General features: G+C 39.6%; 1 protein-coding gene across 4 annotated transcripts in view; it reads left to right on the top strand.

Moving 5' to 3' along the window:
• Window positions 1–24,098, top strand: part of MID1 (midline 1) — a 395,950-nt gene that overhangs the window by 336,065 nt on the left and 35,787 nt on the right. For all 4 annotated transcript variants that reach the window (XM_020911572.2, XM_070464124.1, XM_020911570.2 and 1 more), the window contains exon 4: window positions 18,493–18,600. In XM_020911572.2, the coding sequence (XP_020767231.1) occupies window positions 18,493–18,600 (108 nt within the window). The remainder of the gene's footprint in view (window positions 1–18,492; window positions 18,601–24,098) is intronic.

A 24,098-nucleotide genomic window follows, 5' to 3' on the forward strand; every position in this document is an offset into this window, starting at 1 on the left:
GGTCATCGGAGAAGGCAATGGCAACCCACTCCAGTGTTCTTGCCTGGAGAATCCCAGGGATGGAGGAGCCTGGTAGGCTGCCATCTATGGGGTCGCACAGAGTCGGACATGACTGAAGTGACTTAGCAGCAGCAGCAGCAGCAGGTTGGTCATAGCTTTCCTTCCAAGGAGCAAGTGTCTTTTAATTTCATGGCTGCAGTCACCATCTGCAGTGATTTTGGAGCCCAAGAAAATAAAGTCTGTCATTGTTTCCATTTTTTTCCCATCTATTTGCCATGAAGTGATGGGACTGGATGCCATGATCTTCATTTTTTGAATATTGAGTTTTAAGCCAGCTTTTTCACTCTTCTCTTTCACCCTCATCAAGAGGCTCTTTAGTTCTTCTTTGCTTTCTGCCATTAGAGTGGTATCATCTGCATATCTGAGGTTGTTGATATTTCTCCCAGCAATCTTGATTCCAGCTTGTGATTCATCCAGCCCAGCATTTCACATGATGTACTCTGCATATAAGTTAAATAAGCAGGGTGACAATATACAGCCTTGACATACTCCTTTCCCAATTTGGAACCAGTCTGTTGTTCTATGTCCAGTTCTAACTGTTGCTTCTTGACCTGCATACAGTTTCTCAGGAGGCAGGTAAGGTGGTCTGGTATTCCCATCTCTTTTAAGAATTTTCCACAGTTTGTTGTGATCCACACAGTCAAAGGCTTTGCATAGTCAATGAAGCAGAAGTAGATATTTTTCTACTAACTCATTTAGTTCTCACCACTGTCTGCCCTGGGGTTTCTACTTCAACACTAGTGATATCTAGGGCTGGATAATTCTCTTTTCTATTGGGGGCTGTCCTGAGCATCATAGAATGGTTAATTAGCAGCATCTCTGACTTCTACCCACTAAATGTCAGTATTACTCATATACCCTCTTCCCTGCCCCGAACTGTGACAATGGGAAATGTCTCCAGATGTTGCCATTGCCCCCTGGGGGACCATCTGGTCAACCAGGTATAGAGTTGACATTTTCTTTATTATGCAGATGAGGAACTTGAGAAATGGACAGTTTACGCAAATGCCCAACAGCATATAACTAGTAAGGAAGGAAGTGAAAGTGAAAGTCGCTCAGTCGTGTCTGACTCTTTGTGACCCCATGGATTCTCCAGGCCAGAATACTGGAGTGGGTAGCCTTTCCCTTCTCCAGGGGATCTTCCCAACCCAGGGATCAAACCCAGGTCTCCTGCATTGCAGGCAGATTCTTTACCAGCTGAGCCACAAGGGAAGCCCAAGAATACTGGAGTGATAGCCTATCCCTTCTCCAGCAGATCTTCCCAACCCAGGAATCAAACTGGGACTCCAGCGTTGCAGGTGGATTGGATTCTTTACCAACCGAGCTATCAGGGAAGCCCAAGGAGGGAAGACCTGGAGTTAAATCCCTGGAAGACTTCCCCAGGACTCTGAGTTCTGCCTCTCCTAGCCCTTCCTTGTGCACTGTAAATCATTTCACCTTGTTTGACGATTTTGCTTTGCTGCAGAATGGCTAATGTCAGCAGCACCTTCAATGAGCATGTTGTGTGTGCTGCTGCTGCTGTTCAGTTGTGTCTGACTCTCTGCACAGCACACCAGGCTTCCCTGACCTTCACTATCTCCTGGCGCTTGCTCAAACTCATGCCCATTGTGTTGTGTTTCCTACTCTAGGAAGAAAAAATCTTTATGGTAATGCTTCCAAGTTTTAGGCATTAGCAGTGGTGTACCTGCCGGACAGTTTTATGCTATTGTTACAGTTATGCTTCATTTCAAGGAAGAGTTTTATTGCTTAACTTACCACAGTGTGTTGTTGTGTTTAATGGTATCTTGCTTCCTTCTCCAACATTCAAGCTTCATAATCTTAGAAACCTCAAGGAAAGAGGATTTATTGTGCATTTATAGTTCCTGGAAGCTATTTTTTGATCCCATAGCAGAACAGAGCAAAACCCCACCTGGACAGTTAATCAACAGGTAGGATTGGTTTCCTCTGGGCCAAATCATTTTCCACCATGTCACTCTACAATGAAAGTCAGATTCCATGTAGCATCTACCTATGTCATCATCAACAAAAGCGATTCCATTTTTAATTTTTACAAAGCCTTTCTTGGACTTCTAAAAGTCTCAGTCAAAAATGTTCTATATTATCATACTAAATATTAAAATAGATTACCCTGTGCTCTGATTTCTCCTCCAAAGACGAGACACGGCCATTTCTTTTCCTCTCTCATCTCTTTGAGCTCAGTCGACAAATATTTGACTTTGGTGTGAGAGAATTTCAGGATGAAGTTTATATGTAAACATATTAGATGAATTACAGTAAAACCGTCTGCTCTTTCTCAGTTCGCCTTGGCTTGGTTTTATATACAAACTCAAGTATGAGAATCCCTTTCATTGTTCCTTCTGCCAGCTCTGGCTAACTTCTGCCCCAGGGTCTGGAATATTCATGACAACTGCCTTGGAAAAGAAAACCCAAAGCACCCTCAAATCTCCACATTTTTCTTCGCACCTGGTCAGCCATCTGCAGCAGGGCGTAGAGCCTGTTTGCACACAAACGCCCCTGTACCATCATCTTCCTGTCCACATCATCGGCTCACCTGTTGCTCAGTGTTAGTTTAGTTGCCCTGGAGCAACGCCTCTGACATTTCTTTTTGAGTGAGATGGGATTGGTATGGACATTTTAACATCTAACAGTGTAAAATAATAGTGTTATTAAAACGCAATAACATTAATCCCTTGAAGTTTGGATGCAGATTCAAAAGTCCCTATTTTACAAAAATTTTTATTTATGGCTGTGCTGGGTCTTTTCACTGCTGCACATGGGCTTTCCAGTTGTGGAGCCCAAGCTCAGCAGTTGCCGTGTGTGGGCTTAGTTGCTCCACATGTGGGATCCTAGTTCTCTGACCTTGGATCAAACCTGCATCCCCTGCATTGCAAGGAAGATTTTTAACCACTGGTGTGCTTAAGTTGCTTCAGTCGTGTCCGACTCTTTGCAGCCCCATGGACTGTAGCCCACCAGGCTCCTCTGTCCATGGGATTCTCCAGGCAAGAATACTGGGGTGGGTTGCCATGCCCTCCTCCAGGGAATCTTCCCGACCCAGGGATTGAACCCACATCTCTTATGTCTCCTGTGTTGGCAGGCAGGTTCTTTGCCATAGCACTACTTGGGAACCTAAACCACTGGACCATCAGGGAAATATTTTTTTGTTTTTTTAAATTTTATTAGAGAATAATTGCTTTGCGATGTTGCATTGATTTGTGCCATATGTCGACTTTCCATTAGGTATCTATCTTATATATGGTAATTATATTCCAGTGCTACTCTCTCAGTGCATCCCACCCTCTCCTGTCCCTGCTGTGTCCATAAGTCTGTGGTCGTGTCTGACTCTCTGTTCCTGCCCTGCAGATAGGTTCATCTGTACCATTTTTCTAGATCCCATATATATACGTTAATGTACGATATTTGGTTTTCTCTGTATAACAGGCTCTAGGTTCGTCCACTTTGTACTCAAATGTGTTTCTTTTTATGGCTGAATAATATTCCATTGTAAACATGTACCACAGCTTCTTTATCTATTCATCTGTCAACAGACATGTAGGTTGTTTCCATGTCCTAGCTATTATAAATAGTGCTGGAATGAACATTGGGGTATATCTGTCTTTTTGAATTATGGTTTCCTCAGGGCATATGCCCAATAGTGCAATGGCTGGGTCATGTGGTAATTGTATTCCTAAGTTTGTAAGAAATCTACTGTTTTCCATAGTGTCTATATCAATTTACATTCCCACCAACAATGCAAAAGGGTTCCCTTTTCTCCACATCCTCTCCAGCATTTATTGTTTGTAGATATTTTCATGATGCCCATCATGACTGCTCCAAGGTGATGTCTCATTGTAGTTTTGATGTTCATTTATTAGCCATGTGTACGTCATATTTGGGAAAATGTCTGCTTAGGTCTTCTGCCCAAATGTTTCAATTTACTTATTTTCAGTCAGAGGATAATTGCTTTTCAATACTGTGTTGGTTTTGCCCACAGGTAAACATATGTCCCCTCCCTTTTGAACCTCCTTCCCACCCCTCTAGGTTGTCAACAGCACCAGTTTGAGTTCCATGTGTCATATAACATATTCTCAGTCACATAACACATTCTCATTACATATGGTAATATTTATGTTTCCATGATACTCTCAATTTATCCTACCTTTCTGCCCTGTGTGCATAAGTCTGTTCTCTAAGTCGGCATCTCCATTGCTGCCCTGCAACTAGGTTCATAAGTACTGTCTTTCTAGATTGCAAACATATCTGTTCATATATCGTATTTATGGTTCTCTTTCTGACTTGCTTCAATGTGTATAATAGGCTCTAGGTTCATCTACCTCATTAGAGCTGAATCAGATGTGTTTCTCTTTATGGCTGTGTAATATAGCAATAACATCAACATAGCAGGAAACAAGAGGGATTTTTATAACTAATTTTATTGATATAGCTTATTTACAATGTTAACTTTTTATTATGGTTTATCACAGGATATTGAATATAGTACTTTGGAGGGAGGGAGGAAAGAAAGGAAGGAAGTATATATAACCATAGAAACTAAGATAACAGTATTAACAGGAGTTGTAACAGCGGTAACAGGACATGGTGTCATTAATAGATTTGGGTCATATATTTTTAACATGTTGGTTAATATTTGAGTTCTAAAGTCCTTTAAAAATTCTAGGAACAAGTTTCCTAAAATTCTGTAACATCACAAGTTTCTTAGGCTCCCACATATCATTTTTACTTTTCAATGTTTATTCAGCAACCATTTTTACAGTATATGAATGTGGTATTATGGTAGGAGATTAGTGTATACCTGCTAGTGGGAAAAATAAACCCATCCATCAAGAGACAACTGTAAAAGAGTATGGTAAGTGGTATGTGAGGTCATGAGAGAAGTGACATCCACTAGTTTATCTGCATACTCAATATACTTTCTTCATCAGTCATCCTCTAAAGCTCTCTGTGATTAAGTCTTGTATGATATATAGGAACTGAGCTATATCTCTACTTTATCAGGGAGCCAACCTATTCTAGTAAAGTGAGGGTAATTTGGGAGAGTAAGGAGGGAAGCAGAATGTAAGTGTTTTGTACTTCCAGGGGGTATAGGGGTTAGGGCTTTGCTTTCCAATGCATGGGTCATGGGTTTTATTCCTGGTGGAGAGCTAAGGAGACTGACTTAGTTGACTTCGTTACTCTGATACATATAGCGTTTGAAGGAGAGCTAAGGACTTAGTTACTCTGACACTTATTGTGTGCTAAGGAGAGCTAAGGAGACTTACTGACTTACCTACTTACTCTGACACATATAGTGTTCTAAGGAGGGCTAAGGAGACTTACTTAGTTATTTACTCTGACACACATACTGTTCTAAGGAGAGGTAAGAAGACGTAGTTACTTAGTTACTCTGACATATAGTGTTCTAAGGAGAGCTAGAACTAAGGAGACCTACTTAGTTACTTACTGTGACACATGTAGTGTTCTAAGGAGAGGAAAAGAGCACTAAGCAAAGCTAAGGAGACTTACTAAGCTACCTCCTCTGACACATATAGTGGTCTAAGGAGAGCTAAGTAAAGCGAAGGAGACTTCCTTCATTACTTACTTTCTCTGAAACATAGACTATTCTAAGGAGAGCTAAGGAGACTTACTTAGTTACTCTGACACATAGTGTGCAAGGAGAGCTATGAACACTTACCTACTTACTCTGACTCATATAGAGTTCTAAGCAGACATAAGCAGAGCTACAGAGACTTACTTCCTTACTCTGACATGTATACTGTTCTAAGGAGAGCTAAGTAAAGCGAAGGAGACTTCCTTCATGACTTATTTTCTCAGACACACACAGTGTTGTAAGGAGAGCTAAGGAGACTTACTTCGTTTCTTATTGACTCTGACACATACAGTGTTCTAAGGAGAGCTAAGGAGACTGGCTGACTTATTCTGACACATAGTGTGCTAAGGAGACCTAGGGAGACTGAATTACTCTGAAACATATAGCGTGCTAAGGAGAGCTAAGCAGATTGACTTTCTCTGACACATATAGTATTCTAAAGAGCTAACAAGACTTACTACCTCTCACACATAGTGTCCTAAGCAGAGCTAAGGATATTTACCTACTTACTTACACCTACGATGACAAATAGTGTTCTAAGCAGAGCTAAGGAGAGGTAAGGAGACTTACTTATTTACTCTGACATATAGCGTCTTAAGGAGAGCTAAGCGGAGCTATGGAGACTTACTTATATTGACACATATATTGTTCTAAGGAGAGCTAAAGAGGGCTAAGGAGACTTACTTAGTTACTTAGGTTTTCTGACACATATAGGCTTCTAAGGAGACTGACTTACTTTCTCTGACACATAGTATTCTAGTAGAGCTAAGGAGACTGACTTACGCTGACCCATAGTGTTCTAAGGAGAGCTCAGGAGAGCTAAGCAGAGCTACAGAGTCATACTTACTTCCTTGGACATATTATGTGATAAGGAGACTTATCTACTTACTTTATTACTCTGACACATAATGTTCTAAGCAAAGCTAAGGAGAGATAAGGAGACTTACTTACTTTGACACATATAGTGTTCTAGCAGAGCTAAGGAGGGCTAAGGAGACATATTTAGTTACTCTGAAACATAGGCTTCTAAGGAGACCTACATACTCTGACACATAGTGTTCTAAGCAGAGCTAAGGAGACTTATTTACTATGACACACAGTGTTCAAAGGAGACATCAGGAGAACTAAGCAGAGCAAAGCAGAGCTAGGGAGACTTAGCTACTTACTTACTCTGACTCATATAGTGTTTTAAAGACAGCTAAGGAGCGCTAAGGAGACTTACTTTCTTACTCTGACATACATAATGAGCTAAGGAGTGCTAAGTAGACATACTTACTTACTCTGACACATAATGTTCTAAGAAGAAATAAGTAGACTTACTTAGTTGCTTACTTACTCTGACTCAGTGATCTAAGGAGAGCTAAGAACAGCTAAGAAGACTTAGTTACTTATTTACTCTGACACTTGCTGTGTTCTAAGAAGAGCTAAGACAGTCGCTTAGGTATTTAGTTACTCTTACACATGGTGAAGAAAGCTGAGCGCCAAAGAATTGATGCTTTTGAGCAGTGGTGTTGGAGAAGACTCTTGAGAGTCCCTTGGACTGCAAGGAGATCCAACCAATCCATCCTAAAGGAGATCAGTCCTGGGTGTTCATTGGAAGGACTGATGCTGAAGCTGAAACTCCAGTACTTTGGCCACCTCATGTGAAGAGTTGACTCATTGGGAAAGACCCTGATGCTGGGAAGGATTGGGGGCAGGAGGAGAAGGGGATGACAGAGGATGAGATGGCTGGATGGCATCACCAACTCGATGGACATGGGTTTGGGTGGACTATGGGAGTTGGTGATGGACAGGGAGGCCTGGCGTGCTGCGGTTCATGGGGTCACAAAGAGTTGGACACGACTGAGCAACTGAACTGAGCTGAACACATATAGTGTTCTAAGGAGAGCTATGGAGACTTACTCAGTTACTTATTTACTCTGACACATAGTGTTCTAAGGAGAGCTAAGGAAGGCTAAGGAGCTTTCCTTGGTTACTTATATTCTCTGACAGAGTGTTCTAAGGAGCCTTACTAAGTTACTTATTCACTGTGACACATAGAGTGTTCTAAGGAGAGCTAAGGATAGTTAAGGAGATTTACCTTCTTTCTTACTTACTCTGACACAGATAGTTTTCTAAGGAGGTATTGCTGCTTAGGACTCTGACATATTTACTTACTCTGACAAAGTACTCTCAAGAGAGCTAAGTTCCTTACTTACTCTGACACATAGTGTTCTAAGGTGAGCTAGGAGACTTAGTTACTTATATATTCTAACACATATAGTGTTTTAAGGAGACTTACTTTGTTACTTACTTTGACACACATATTGTTCTAAGGAGTGGAAGGGAGAGCTAAGGAAAGCTTAGGAGACTTACTTGGTTACTTAGTTGCTCTGACACACATAGTCTTCTAAGGAAAGCTAAGGAGAGTTACTGAGTTACTTACTTACTGTGACACATAGAGTGTTCTAAGGTAAGTTAAGTAGACTTACCAACTTACAAACTTAATTACTCTGACACACAGAGTATTCTAAGGAGATCTAAGGATATTTAAGGAGATATCCTTTCTTACTTACTCTGACACATAGTGTTCTAAGCAGAGCTAAGGAGACTTACTTAGTTACTGTGACACATATAGGCTTCCAAGGAGACCTAATTACTCTGACACATAATGTGCTAAGGAGACATACCTAACTACTTACCCTCACACATAGTGTGCTAAGAGGTAAGCAGATTTACTTACTTTTTCTGACACATATAGTATTCTAATAGAGCTAAGGAGACTTAGTTACTCGGACACATACAGTGTTCTAAGGAGAGTTAAGGAGACAATTTAGTTACATACTCTGACACATATAGTGTTCTAAGGAGAGCTAAGAAGTCTCACTTTGTTACTTCTGTGACACATATATTGTTCTAAGGAGAGGTAAGGAAAGCTAAGGAGACTTATATGGTTATTTAGTTGCTCTGACACATATAGTCTTCTAAGGAAATCTAAGAAGAGCTAAGGAGAGTTACTGAGTTTGTTATTTACTCTGACACATACAGTGTTCTAAGGAGAGCTAAGGAGACTTATTTACTCTGACACATAGTGTTCTATGGAGAAGTAAGGAGACTGACTTACTTAACCTGACACATAGTGTTCTAAGCAGAGCTAAAGAGACTGACTGAGTTACTCTGAAACATAGTGTGCTAAGGAGACTTACCTTCTTAGTTACTACTCTGACACACAATGTACTAAGGAGAGGTAAGGAGACTTACTTACTCTGACACATACAGCGTGCTAAGTAGAGCTGAGCAGACGTACTTACTTCCTCTAATACATATAGTGTTCTAATGAGAGCTAAGGAGACTTACTGACTTACTCTGACATGTAATATGCTAATTAGACTTACCTGGTGGCTCAGATGGTAAAGCGTCTGCCTACAATGCAGGAGACCTGGGTTCGATCCCTGGGTTGGGAAGATCCCCTGGAGAAGGAAATGGCAACCAACTCCAGTATTCTTGCCTGGAAAATCCCATGGATGGAGGAGCCTGGTAGGCTACAGTCCATGGGGTTGCAGAGAGTCGGACATGACTGAGTGACTTCACTTTCACTTACACTGACACATAGTGTTCTAAGGAGAGCTAAGGAGATTTACTTATTTACTCTGACACATACTGTTCTAAGGAGAGCTGAGGAGAGCTAAGCAGAGATGTGGAGTTATCCTTACTTCCTTGGACATATGTGCTATGGAGACTTACCTACTTACTTAATTACTCTGACACATAGTGTTCTGAGCAAAGGTAAGGAGAGTTAAGGAGACTTACTCTGACACATATAGCATTCTAAGTAGAGCTAAGGTAGGCTAAGGAGACTTACTTGGTTACTTAGGTACTCTGACACATAATGTGCTAAGGAGACTTACTTACTTACTTACTCTGACCCATAGTGTGCTAAGGAGAGCTAAGCAGACTTACTTACTTACTCTGACACACAGAATATTCTAATACAGCTAAGGAAACTTACTTACCTACCCTGACACATATAGTGTGCTAAAGAGACTGACTTAGTTACTTACTTTCTCTGACACATATAGTGTTTTAAGAAGAGCTAAGTACTCAGTTTCTCTGACACATATTGTAGGGTAAGGGAGTTAGAGAAGTCGAGGTTCAGAAAAAGAACGAGACCAGCACTTTACAGGAACAGATCACCTTTAATGAGGCGAGAAGGGGCAGCAGTCAGATTAGTGAGCTGCTGCACTAACCCAAGAAAAGAGTAAGTATATATAGGCATATATGTGGAAATCTACTGTCTTAAGGGGGCCTGTTCTTCCAAGGTTGTTCAGAGTAGTTATCTCTTAAACGGCTGGGGCAAGGAATTCTGGAGATCGGCCAGAGGCTGGACCGGCTGGGAGCTGGGCGTAATCAACCTTAATGTCCATTTTTTTTCCTTTGGGTGAGAGAGTTCTTTGTTTTGCATAGAATGGTGGGGAGGACCTGGAGGGGAGTTTTAACTCCAGGCTATTTTGAGCCATGTAACTTTCCTTCACATATTGTGTGCTAAGGAGAGCTAAAGAGACTTATGTACTCTGAAACATCATGTTCTACGGAGAGCTAAGGAGGATAAAGGAGACTTAGTTACTTGGTTACTCTGACACATACATTGTGCTAAGGAGAGCTGAGAAGACTTACTTATTACTTATTCTGACAGGTATAGTGTTCTAAGGAGAGCTAAGGAGAATTACCTACTTATATATTTAATTACTCTGACACATATAGTGTTCTAAGTAGAGTTAAGGATAGTTAAGGATATTTACCTTCTTACTTACTTACTCTGACACATAGTGTTCTAAGGAGAGCTAAGGCAGCTAAGGACTCTGACCTACTTACTTACTCTGACACATACAATGTTCTAAAGTGAACTAAGGAGAGTTACTTACTTACTCTGACACAGTGTTCTAAGAAGAGCTAAGGAGACTTACTTGGTTACTTAATAGCTCTGACACATAATGTTCTAAGGAGACTTTCCTAATTCCTTACACATTCTGACACATATAGTATTCTAAGTAATAAGGAGACTTACTTAGTTGCTTACATATTTACTCTGACACAGTGTTATAAGGAGAGTTAAGGAGGGCTAAGGAGACTTACTTAGTTACACTGACACATATAAGTGTTCTAAGCAGAGACATTACTTTGTCAACAAAGGTCCATCTAGTCAAGGCTATGGTTTTTCCAGTAGTCATGTATGGATGTGAGAGTTGGGCTATAAAGAAAGCTGAGTGCCGAAGAATTGATGCTTTTGAGCTGTGGTGTTGGAGAAGACTCTTGAGAGTCCCTTGGACTGCAAGGAAATCCAACCAGTCCATCCTAAAGGAAATTAGTCCTGGGTGTTCATTGGAAGGACTGATGTTGAAGCTGAAACTCCAATACTTTGGCCACCTGATGCAAAGAGCTGACTCATTTGAAAAGACCCTGATGCTGGGAAAGATTGAGGGCAGGAGAAGGGGATGACAGAGGATGAGATGGTTGAATGGCATCACTGACTCGATGGACATGGGTTTGGGTGGACTCCAGGAGTTGGTGATGGACAGGGAAGCCTGGTGTGCTGTGGTTCATGGGGTCACAAAGAATTGGACACGACTGAGCAACTGAACTGAACTGAAGGAGAGCAAAGAAGACTTTACTTACTTACTCTGACACATACTGTTCTAAGCAGAGCTAAGGAGACTTACTTATTTACTCTTAGACACAGTGTTCTAAGGAGACCTCATGAGAACTAAGGAGAGCAAAGCAGAGATAGGGAGACTAACTTACTTACTTACTCTGATACATACTTACTCTGAGCTAAGGTGACTTACTGACTTACTCTGACACATAATGTGCTAAGGAGACTTACCTACTTAGTTACATACTCTGACACACAGTGTGCTAAGGAGAGCTAAGCAGACTTACTATCTCTTACACATATAGTATTCCAAGGAGAGCTAAGGAGACTTACTTACTCTGAAACATATAGCGTGCTAAGGAGAGCTAAGCAGACTTAGTTACTTTCTCTGACACATATAGTATTCTAAGGAGAGCTTACTCTGACACATAGTGTACTAAGTATGACACATAGTGTACTAAGATAAGGAGACATACTTCCTTACTCTGACATGTATAGTGTTCTGAGGAGAGCTAAGGAGAATTCCTTATTTTCTTACTTACTCTGACACATACAAGGTTCTAGGCAGAGTGAAGGAGAGATAAGGAGACTGACTTACTCTGACAAATACAGTGTTCCAAGGAGAAGTAAGAAGACTGACTGACTTACTCTGACACATAGTTTTCTAAGGAGAAATAAGGAGAGTTACTTAGTTGGTTACTTATTTACTCTGATAACAATGTTCTAAGGAGGGCTATGGATATTTATTACTTACTCTGACACATAGCGTCCTAAGGAGAGCAAAGGATGGCTAAGGAGACTTACTTAGTTACTTAGGTACTCTGACACGTATAGTGTTCTCAGGAGAAATAAGGAGACTTACCTACTTAAATAATTACTCTGACACACAGGATCTGCTAAGGAGATCTAAGGCAGCTAAGGACTCTGACCTACTTACTTACTTACTCTGACACATATAGTGTTCTAAGGAGAGCTAAGAAGACTTACTTACACTGACACATATAGCATGCTAAAGAGAACTAAGCAGACTTATGTACTTTCTCTGACACATATAGTATTCCAAGGAGAGCTATGGAGACTTACTTACTCAGACACATAGTGTTCTAAGCAGAGCTAAGGCAACATACTTCCTTACTCTTGACACATAGTGTTCTAAGGAGAGCTCAGGAGAACTAATCAGAGCTACAGAGTCATACTTACTTCCTTGGATGCATGTGATAAGGAGACTTACCTACTTACTTACTTACTCTGATACATAGTGTTCTAAGCAAAGCTAAGGAAAACTAAGGAGACTTACTAACTCTGATACAAATAGTGTTCTAAGGAGGGCTAAGAAGACTTACTTAGTTAACTACTTACTGTGACATGTATAGTGTTCTAAGGACAGCTAAGAGACTTAAGTTACTTACTTACTCTGACACATATAGTGTACTGAGGGGAGCTAAGAGAGTTACTTACCTACTTCCTCTGACAGGTACAGTGTTCTAAGGAGAGAGAAGGAGACTTACCTACTTACATACTTAATTACTCTGACATATATAGTGTCTTAAGGAGAGGTAAGGATAGTTAAGGAGACTTGCTTGCTTACTCTGACACAGTGTTGTAAGGAGAGCTAAGGAGGTCTAAGGAGACTTAGTTACTTAGGTACTCTGACACATATAGTATTCTCAGTAGAGCTAAGGAGAGCTAAGTGACATACTTAGTTACTTATTTACTCTTACACATATAGTGTTCTAAGGAGCCCTAAAGAGAGCTAAGAGAGTTACTTACTTACTCTGACATGCATAGTGTTCTAAGGAGAGCTAAGGATACTTACTCAGTTACTTACTTACTGTGACACATACAGTGTTCTAAACAGAGCTAAGGAGACATACTTCCTTACTCTGACATGTATAGTGTTCTGAGGAGAGCTAAGGAAAATTCCTTATTTTCTTACTTACTCTGACACATATAGTGTTCCAAGAATAGCTAAGGAGAGTTACTTAGTTTCTTAGGTACTCTGACAGATACAGTGTTGTCAGGAGAGCTAAGGAGACTTATTTAGTTCTTCTGACACATATAGGCTTCTAAGGCGAAGTACTTACTCTGACATATAATGTGCTAAGGAGACTTATCTACTTACTTACTCTGACACACAGTGTTCTCAGGAGAGCTAAGCAGACTTACTTTCTCTGACACATAGTGTGCTAAGGAAAACTCAGGATAGTTACTTAGTTACTTACTTACTCTGACACATATAGTATTCTAAGGAAAGTTAAGAACTTAGCTTCTCTGACAGTATTGTGTGCTAAGGGGAGCTAAGGAGACTTCTTACTCTGACACATATTGTGTGCTAAGGAGAGGTAAGCAGACTAACTTATTTACTTACATGCTTACTCTGACACATAGTATTCTAAGGAGAACTAAGGAGAGCAAAGCAGAGCTACAGAGACTGACTTACACTGACACATAATGTGCTAAGGAGACTTACCTACTACTTACTTACTCTGACTCATAATGTTCTAAGGAGAGCTAAGGAGACTTACTTACAGACTCTGACACATAGTGTTCTAAGTAGAGCCAAGGAGACTTAGTTACTCTGACACATATAGGCTTCAAAGGAGACCTAGTTACTCTGACACATAATGTGTTAAGGAGAGCTTAGCAGACTGACTTACTTTCTCTGACACAGAGTATTCTAATAGAGCTAAGGAGACTACTTACTTTGACACATAGTGTTCTAAGGAGACTTAGTTACTTACTTACTCTGACACATATAGTGTTCTAAAGAGAGCTAAGGAGAGTTTCCATAATCAAGTGTTCTGATTGCGTCTCTGCAGTAGCACAAGTTGATTTCAAAGACTTTTTATTTCTCCTCCAATTTAATTCAGTTGAACCCCAATTTACTAATAAGTACTTTATTTTCTTGACAGTGCTTTATTTATTCAAGAGTCTGTCCCAGTTGACATGCCTGCCAATAATATTTTGTGTAGATTTTTTGTTGATGGCCATTCTTACCCCTTTGAGGTGGTATCTCATTGTGGTTTTGATTTGCATTTCTTTTCCTGTGATGTTGCACAGGTTTCAGAAGCAGACATAAAAGGTAAAATCATAACCAGGAGCGGCCAACTTCCAAACCAAAACCAAGATCTAGAAACACCTGCACACACTGCAGGCAACCCATACACCCGGCCATATTTGATTTAATAGCCTATATAAAAATGAAGTCCAATCAAATCCTTAGCATTTTTGAAGTAACACATCAAACTGCACTGCTGTGGAAAACTTCTTTGTAGTGGAAAGAGTTTAGAAATATAGGATAGCGTTCAACTCACTTTATTGTACCTATTGGAATGGAAGATTGGCAGTCTTATAAAAATTTGGAAACTTCACACTTTTCCTGCCATAGAGTAGCCCAAATTGCAATGATTTGGAGAGTGACGTAGATCACAAACTGTATCATAGTCTCTTACCGAAACTGCTTCTCCATGCAGACAGTACTACCTCACATGTGTCTATGGCTTCATAATGTAAGTTATTTCCTCATATATGATTCCTCATATATTGTGGTATTGTATTTACTACAATGATCCTACTCAGGCAATATTCACCTCATTTACAACATACAGAAACTTAGAAACAGATACTCCTTCACTTTCTCAAAATCATCCTGTGAGAAGAGCTCGTATTCCATATCACACTTCATGGTACCTGCTTGAGAGGGACTAGCATGGTCTCACTAGGTTTAGTCAAAACTAGAAAAAAATCTTTAAGCAGAGAATATGTTAGCAGTAATGTCAAAACCTGAGGACCTCACAGTATAGCCAATTGATTTTTTGACCAGGTACTAAGATACTGCAATGGAGGAAAGAATTGTCTTTTCTGCTTTAGCAACTGGATATCCATAAATAAAAGGATAAAATCAGATCCCTATTTCTCACCATACATAAAACTTATTTTAAAATGGCTCACAGATATATATGTAAGAGATAAAACTTGCAGAGGAAAACAGAGTCATACATCTTCACAACCTTGAATTAGGTTTCTTAGCTATGATACCAAAAGCACAAGTGACAATAGAACAATTAGATGTCATCAAAATTAAAAACTTCTGTGCTTCCAATGTCACCATCAAGAAAACAAAAAGACAGCCTACAGAATGGGAGAAAACATTTGCTAATCACATAGCTAATAAGAGACTGTGTACCCAAAATATATAAAGAAATCATAGAATTTAACTATATAAGGTAAATGGCCCAATGACAAAAAGAACAAAAGATCTGAATAGTCGTCTCTGAGGTACAGAGAGACGACTCTGTACACAAATGTTCCATAAGCACATGAAAAGATGCTCAACATCTTTAACCATCAGGGAATGCAACTCAAAACCACAGTAAGATGCTACTCCACACCCACTATGATGAATAAAACAGAAAAGACAGACAGTGTCAAGTGTTGACAAGGATGTTGAGAAATTGGAAGCCTCACATACTTGTTCTTGGAATCTAAAATGATGCGGCCCCTTTGGAAACCAGTTTGGCAGTTCTTCAAAAAGTTAAACAGAGTTGACGTGTGACCCAGCAATTCTTCTATACTCAAGAAGAATGAATACATATGTGCACACAGAAATTTATACATGAATGTTCACAGTGATACTGTTTCTCAGTAACCAAAAAATAGAAGCAACCCAAATGTCCATCTACTAGAGGATGGATAAACAAAATGTGGTGTATTACTTCTGTAATAATATTTGGCATAAAAAGGAATGAAGTACTGACACATGGTATGACACAGAGCAATCTTGAAAACATTATGCTAAGTGAAATCAGCCAGACCAAAAAGGATCATATATTGTTTGATTCCACTTATATGAAATGTAGAGAACAGGCAAATGCATAAAGAGACAGATCATAGACTAGTGGTTACCTATGCCCTCAAATAGGGTAGGTAGTCAGAATATGGAATTACTGCAAATGGGTATGGAATTCTTTAGGGGATGTGGAAATTTTTCTAAAATTAGATTGTGATGATTCTAAAACTCTGAGTACACTCAAACCCACAAACTGTACACTTCAAATGGGAGATTTTTATGATATACAAAGAATATTTCAATAAGGCTATAAGGAAAATAAATACCCTCCCTGCTAAAAAGAATCATGAAGACATACTTCTGTGTCTACACAGTCTTAGGAAACCAACACGTTCAATACCTGCATATTACCTACTTGCGGTATACCAGGATACCTACTTGCCTGATTACATGTTACCTTGTCTTTTGTTGGAAGGTCATTTTCACTATCTAGTCATTGGACAAATAGTTTTTGAATGCCTATTCTGTGTCAAATATGGCTCCAGGTGCCTGGAATAGATACCTCATGTCATACAACAACCAAAGATCCCTATAAGGAGCTTGCCTCCGGTCAGATTTACCTTGATTGTATGTTCATGTTCAAATACAGTTTAGCTCTTAGGGGTCATGCCAGGAGATATTTTTCAAGTGTAAGGTGCTGTTTTCCATAAATTTCACTTTCTCCATCATAATGGGTCCATGGTTTCAAAAGACTGCCATCCTTTGCATAGCTCAGTTGTTGTCAGTTATTACATTCAGTGTGAAGTCAAAAGGAATGACAAGAACTCCTGACCCCACTTCCAGTTTATCTCATTCATAGAGATTGAAATTACTCTAGTTAAATAAAGTATGCCCAATCAAAAGGGCTACATGTCTGGGCCCTGTCTCCTCCCTGAGTTATACTGGAATCATCAATTGTCTGTTGACATTCTTTATAACAGCACAGCCACTTCTCCTGTACTGTGTTAAAATCATAAAATTCAGGCCTGTCCTATCTCCATCTCCCACAGCTGTGGTTTTTGGGTCTCTATGAATAACATTTCAGAATCATCATGAGGTGGAGGACACAGCATGTGCACAGTATTTCCGAAGCCCAGTTGCCAAGAATGAGCTAATGTTAACCCTTTCTTGCATACAGTGAGCCTTACAAACTTCAAATGCAAGCCATTTGACAATGATCGACCTTGCCAGCAGAATGGCAGGCTTTCATGGTAGATCCCCAGACTTCCAGAGATAACATTTAAAATTATGTCATAAGATTTATTTTAACCATCCTTTCCCTTTTTGATGTTTTCATAGTGACTAAACACAAAGTTTGCATATGTATATAAAAGACAACAAGTTAAATAAACGTGATGCCACCTTGCTAGCTTGCTTTTGGAAAATGTGTCCAAAAGATATTGATCATAATCTATCTTCCATAAAAGAACAGTATTAGTTTAACTTTTGTTTAGTAGCCTCAAACTGCACTTCCCTTCAAAATATAAAAATAGGAATTGCAAATATCACTTTTCAATTAATTGGTAATAGCTACATACATGGTGTGTTAAGAACGATCCTGAGGTTGAGCATGGCTTAGCAAAAAGAGATGGCTATCATTGGATAATAAATGTTTTCCAAGGATTGAAGGTAGAGAGTAGACATGTAAGTCTTATATTTGCCATCCCTGCATAATTAGAAGAGTTAACATTGAAAACATCTTTTTATCACAGATTTAGAGAACAAACTATTAGTTACCAGTGGAGAGAGGGAAGACGTAGTAGGGGATTAAGAGGTATAAACTGTGAAAGTGTGTTACTCACCCGTGTCGGAATCTTTGTGACCCTGTAGACTATAGCCCGCCAGGCTCCTCTGTCCATGGTATTCTCCAGGCAACAATACTGGAGTGGGTAGCCATTTCCTTCTCCAGGGGATCTTCCCAAGCCAGGAGGTATAAACTACTATGTATAAAATAGATAAGCTACAAGGATATATTGTATAACACAGGGAATATAGCCAGTATCTTAATAATAACTAGACATGGAGTATAACCTTTAAAAATTGTGACTCACTATATTGTATGCCTAACTTATATATGATTGTATAGTAACTTTTCCTCAAAAAATTTTTAAATAAAGTATCTTTTCAGCAATTAATAGAAGTTTACTAGTCTACATCTTTTTTTTTTTTTTTTATTAATTTTTATTAGTTGGAGGCTAATTACTTTACATCATTACAGTAGTTTTTGTTATACATTGATATGAATTAGCCATGGATTTACATGTATTCCCCATCCCAGTCCCCCCTCCCACCTCCCTCTCCATCTTAAAAGGGAGCATTTAATGGAAAACAGACACTAAATTAATGCTCACCATTTTATCTATCCCATAGGTCAATGCATCACGTCAAGAAGCCAAATTGATGGAGGAATGTGATCTTCTTATTGAGATCATTCAGCAAAGACGACAAATCATTGGAACCAAGATCAAAGAAGGAAAGGTACGATTTCTAGGGCAGAAGGTTTCAAATTCTCTACCTGGAGAAAATATACTCCCATGCAAGCCAATAGCTTAAGAAATACTGAATGCCTCCCTTTTCTGTATTTTCTGTGGTTGTACTCTTTAAGTCTTCAGGATGTAGGTCAAAGCCCCTTCGCGGGCCAATTTTTGCTCCACCCTTTCTTTGTGTGATGGTCTCCTGAACACACCTGCAACAATTAATTTCAAAATGTTGATAATGCTAGAATCACTTTATTCTATTTTTAAAGTAGTTGTATTTGTATTGATAAATTTTTGATCCACTTTATCCCATTTCTTTGCCACCCTCAAGACAATTTTGTAAATATTTAAAAATAAAAAAGATTGGTCACGATGAAATCAGTTCTTGAATTTCTCTTATTAGTGCTCATAACTATAAGGAAATATGTATAATTAAATCCAATCAGCAAGAATTAAGTAGTATAGAGAGATTACAAAAGCAAATGTCTGTGTTCTTTGGTTTTCTACAAAATTTGAAAGACACTTCTCATTGTATAATGTTTTAGACTGCTTTGTCTATGTAGAATGAAAAACATTTACACATGTACATTGTGATGATCACAAAAGTTAAGGTCAAATCAAATAGGTCCTGAAGTTGTGGATTATCAAATTAATATAAAATTATTCCCTGACTTGAAGAGATAGCTTGGCATGGACATATACACTCTGCTATATTTAAAATGGATAACCAGCAAGGACCTACTGTATAGCACAGGGAACTCTGCTCAATGTTATGTGGCAGCCTGGATGGGAGGGGAGTTTGGGGGAGAATGGGTACCTGTATATGTATGGCTGAGTCCCTTTGCTGTTCACCTGAAACTATCACAACATTGTTGATCAGCTATACTCCTATACAAAATGACAAGTTTTTAAAAAAAATTATTCCCTGGCCAAGGATGGACTCAGATGTGTTAAACAATTACTTATCCCACGTAGAAATTATATTGTCAGTCTGAAATCTGTACTGGATCTGTGTCCTCTTCCATCATCAGGCACCATGTGTATATTTCTTAATACCTGACATCTTCCAGGTTCTCAGACACATGAGAGACTGAAAACAACTGTAATTAATTATTAATATGCATATGGAAGGCAGTTTGTTTGCCCTTACATGGTCATGTGCAGGGATCAGCTCTCAATACACATTACTTCCTTATTGCTGCTCAAACAAATTACCACAAACTTAGTGGCTTAACACAACACAGATTTATTATCTGACCTTCTGAAGGTCAGAAGTCTAAAACCAGTCACAACTGTGCTCCTGTCACTATTTCAGCAGTGCTGTTTCTTTCTGAAGGTGTACAGCGGAATTCATTTCTTTTCTGGCTTATAGGAGCCACCCGCATTCCTTGGCTGGTGGTTTCTTCATCACATCACTCTGAGCATTACTTCCCACCTCAGATCTCTTTTCTCTGGCACAGACTCTCCTGGTTCTCTCTCATCAGGACCCTTATAATTACATTGGGATCACCCAGATAATCCAGGATAATATTCCCTTAGCTCCAGACTCGGAATTTAGTCACATTTGCCAAGACTGCTGTGTAAAGGAACATGTAAGGTCACATTTTTTTTTAACTCATGGGATTAGGATGCAGGCATCTTTGGGGGGCCTTATTCAGCCTGCAGTGACTCCACCACAACCTCCTGGCCAGCACGTCCTCCTTTCCCTTCCTTACCTCCGCAGCATGAGGGTTACTCTCATAAACTAGATTAAAGTAGCGAAAGGGTGTCCCCAGTTCCAGCCATGATGATACGTGGGCTTCATGCTCTGGTGTACCCACTCTGCCCTGAATGTGTCTGTGATCCAGAACATAGTAAAAGAGAAAAGCAAAGAGACACATAGCTGGGCCCCAAATGAGATAAGGCTTCTCAGCTCACTGAAAGGGACTGACAAAAGTTTCTTGCCAGCCTCCACCTTGGGTCAGAGCTTTTGACAAACTTCAGGCCTGGGAGTCTGGAGCAAGTCAGTTGGGTTGGAGCCTGGCTTTGCACTTACTGTTTCTGATACCTACACAAAATGCAAGAGCCTCAGCAATGCAGAGATAATACAAGATTCCTGCATGAGGACCCCAAGGATGAGGTGAGGGCGACTGTAAGACAGACAGGCTAGGCTAAGCAAGGTGAGTGAGGGAGGAAAAAAACTTATGAATGACTGCTGCCCTTTGAAAACTGAAATGCAAACCACAATTCCAAAGCATATAAAGACATCTTGAATTTCTAAAACGCCCCCAACAAAATCAACGAAGACATTTTCTCACCTCAGATGAAAGGAATTTGATGGGAAAATATTTAGATGTTCAAAGAGATCCACAGAGGAATAACTTCTATCTTAGAAGAGCAAAAAGTTGTGAAACCACAAAAAGGAGGATAGGAAATAAGAAAAAATAGATATAAAAACAACAAATTAGAAGTTTTGGAGGAGAAAATGTCTACACTGAAGTTGCAAAGAAAACTCAGCTGGAAGGCAGTTTTGGAAGCTGCGTTTCAGCCTCCACAGGGGGAGACTCTACACATAAGAATAGGTAACTTGATCTGTACTTCACACTACATACAAAAATTAAATATACATGGGTGATATACTTAAATGTAAAAATTATGAAGACTCTACAAGAGAAAACAGGAGGAAATCTTGGTGAGCTTGGGTTGACCCAAGATTATATACAATGGCAAAAACATAAAAGAAATATTTACAAACTAAAGAGATAATTATACATTTTATATTATCAAAAGTAAAAACTTCTCAAGGCACTCTTAAGTGAGTGTAAAGACAAACCACACATTAGGAAAAATATTTATAGATGATTTATTTAACCAAGTACATGTATCTGGAATATATAACAAATTTTTAAAACTCATGATTAAGGAAATAGATGACCCCTTCACCACAATGGATAAAAGATTTGAATAACTACTTTACTAAAGAAGGTATCAGGATGGCAAATAAGCACATGAAAAGATGATCAAAATCATTAAGTCATTAAGGAAATGCAAAGTAAAACCTCAGTAAGATACAACTACTTACCTCTTAGGATGGTTGGATTTAAAAGATGGACTATGCCAAGTGCTGGTAAGAATGTGGATTAACTGTAACTCACACACAGTTCTAAGAATGGAAACTGTATTTTAGAAAACTGTTTGACAGTTTCTTCAGTAGTTAAATATACACGTACCCTTTCATCCAGCCATTTTAGGTGTTTACCAAGAAAAATGAAAGTGAATGTTTATATAAAATTTGGACATGAATTTTCATGGTAATATTAAGGGTAATGACTTCCCAGGTGGCACTAGTGGTGAAGAATTCACCTGCCAATGTAGGAGATGTAGGAGATCCCTTGTTTAGGAAGATTCCCTGGAGAAGGAAATGGCAACCCACCCCAGCATTCTTGCCTGGGAAATCCCATGGACAGAGGAGCCCAGTGGGCTACAGTTCATGGGGTTGCAAAAGAGTCAACACAACTTAATGACTAAACAACAATAGCCCTTGACTGCAAATGACCCAATGGCTATCAATAGATGAATACAGAAATGATTAGTGGCATTTCCATACAATGCTATTCAGCAAGGAAGCCCATGTGACAACATGAATCATGAGTGAAAAAAGCCAGACAGAAAATAGTATATACTGCATGAGTATATTCATACAGAATTCCAGAAACAACTCTTTCTAATTAGCTACAGTGGCAGAAAACAAATCAGTGAATGCTGAAGGATGAGTGACAGAGGGGTGGGCAGGATAAATGACAAAGGGGCAGGAAGAGAACTGGGGGTATATGCATATATATACATGCACACACACACACACATGCACATATGATACATATGTGTGTATACACATGTATATGTATATATACATGTATGTATATGTGTACATGTATACATGCATGTGTATATGTATGTATATTCATTATCTTGAAAATGGGGACTCTCTCATGGACAGCAAGGAGATCAAACCAGTCAATCCTAAAGGAAATCAGTCCTGAATATTCATTGGAAGGACTGATGCTGAAGCTCCAATACTTTGGCCACCTGATGTGAAGAACTGACTCATTGGAAAAGACCTTGATGCTGGGAAAGATTGAGGGCAGGAGGAGAAGGGGGTGACAGAGGATGAGATAGTTGGATGGCATCACTGACTCGATGGACATGAGTTTGAGCAAGCTCTGGGAGTTGGTGATGGACAGGGAGGCCTGGTGTGCTGCAGTCCATGGGGTTGCAAAGAGTTGGACACAACTGAGTGACTGAACTGAACTTGTGTATTTATACCATGGAACAGTCTTCAGAAAATTAAAAGCAATGAACTGGGGTGATACATATTTATATGGACGAGTCATAGAAAGAGAAGCAAGGTTTATAATGATTCATAGAGAATAAGAAATATTATATACAGTTTGATGAACTACAAAAAATTGCATACACTATTGAGGCAAACATACATTAGCATGCTTGGGAGTCATCAGAAGTGTGTTTTCCTCTAGAGAGACACATGAATGGAATTAGGGAGGGACATTCAAGGGCTTCAATGTCAATAATATTTTACTGCCTTCTGAAAAATCCTATGCTAATATGATGAAAACACTGACATTTGCTAACGCTGGTGCTGTGTATGGCAACATTGGTCATATGACTTGAAAAACTGTACTTTTGAGGTGTATCCCTTCTTAAAAATGCATGTTTTCCCAGGGATGTGATCTCAGAAGAAAGATGAGGGCCCAGTTCAGCTTTCCATTGAGTTACTACCTTGGCACATGACCAAGGACTCCTGTTGCTGCTGCTGCTAAGTCAGTTCAGTCGTGTCCGAAGGACTAGTTCATCCCTAAACCTGGGAATTCACAGTGACTAAGTCCCTGGCCAGGGAATTGGGTGTCAGAGAGACATTTTAAAGAAAAGAAGAGCATGCATGCCAACTCCCTGCCCAGCATCTCCAAATATGGGCTTGGGGCCCAGTGAGGGTGTCCAGGGTGGTAACTGGGAAATCTGACGACATGCAATCCAAAGACCAGCACTTAAAAGTGGGGAGCTGAAAGCAGAATCATGGAGCCCACAAAGGTTAATCTGACCCACCTCTTGGCTTTGCCTTTGTATCTAGTGCCAATCATAACGCCCTAGAACCAGAGAAAACAAACTCACTGCGTATCCTCCAACCATGGTGGGCGGGGGGTGGGGAAGGCTGCCAATCAGATGATGCTGTTACCCATTAGTACAGACTGGTAATTCCTTCCCTTAGACCATTGCGCCTTCTTTGAAATAATAGCTCAACAGCCTTTATACTTGGACTGACTGAAGAGTCTCAAGCTCTGAGACTCCCCAAGAAAGAGCTGGCTTATTTCTTCAGCAGTAGGGGATAAATTTCATATCCACACATCAACACACGGAAAGCTGACAGCAGACTCCAGGTCAAGCAAACAATGTACTTATGTTCAGACACATATCTGAGAAAGCTGCAGCTAAAAACAAAAGGGG

The sequence above is a fragment of the Odocoileus virginianus genome, unplaced genomic scaffold, assembly GCF_023699985.2.
Source record: "Odocoileus virginianus isolate 20LAN1187 ecotype Illinois unplaced genomic scaffold, Ovbor_1.2 Unplaced_Contig_16, whole genome shotgun sequence".
NCBI classification, from domain to species: domain Eukaryota; kingdom Metazoa; phylum Chordata; class Mammalia; order Artiodactyla; family Cervidae; genus Odocoileus; species Odocoileus virginianus.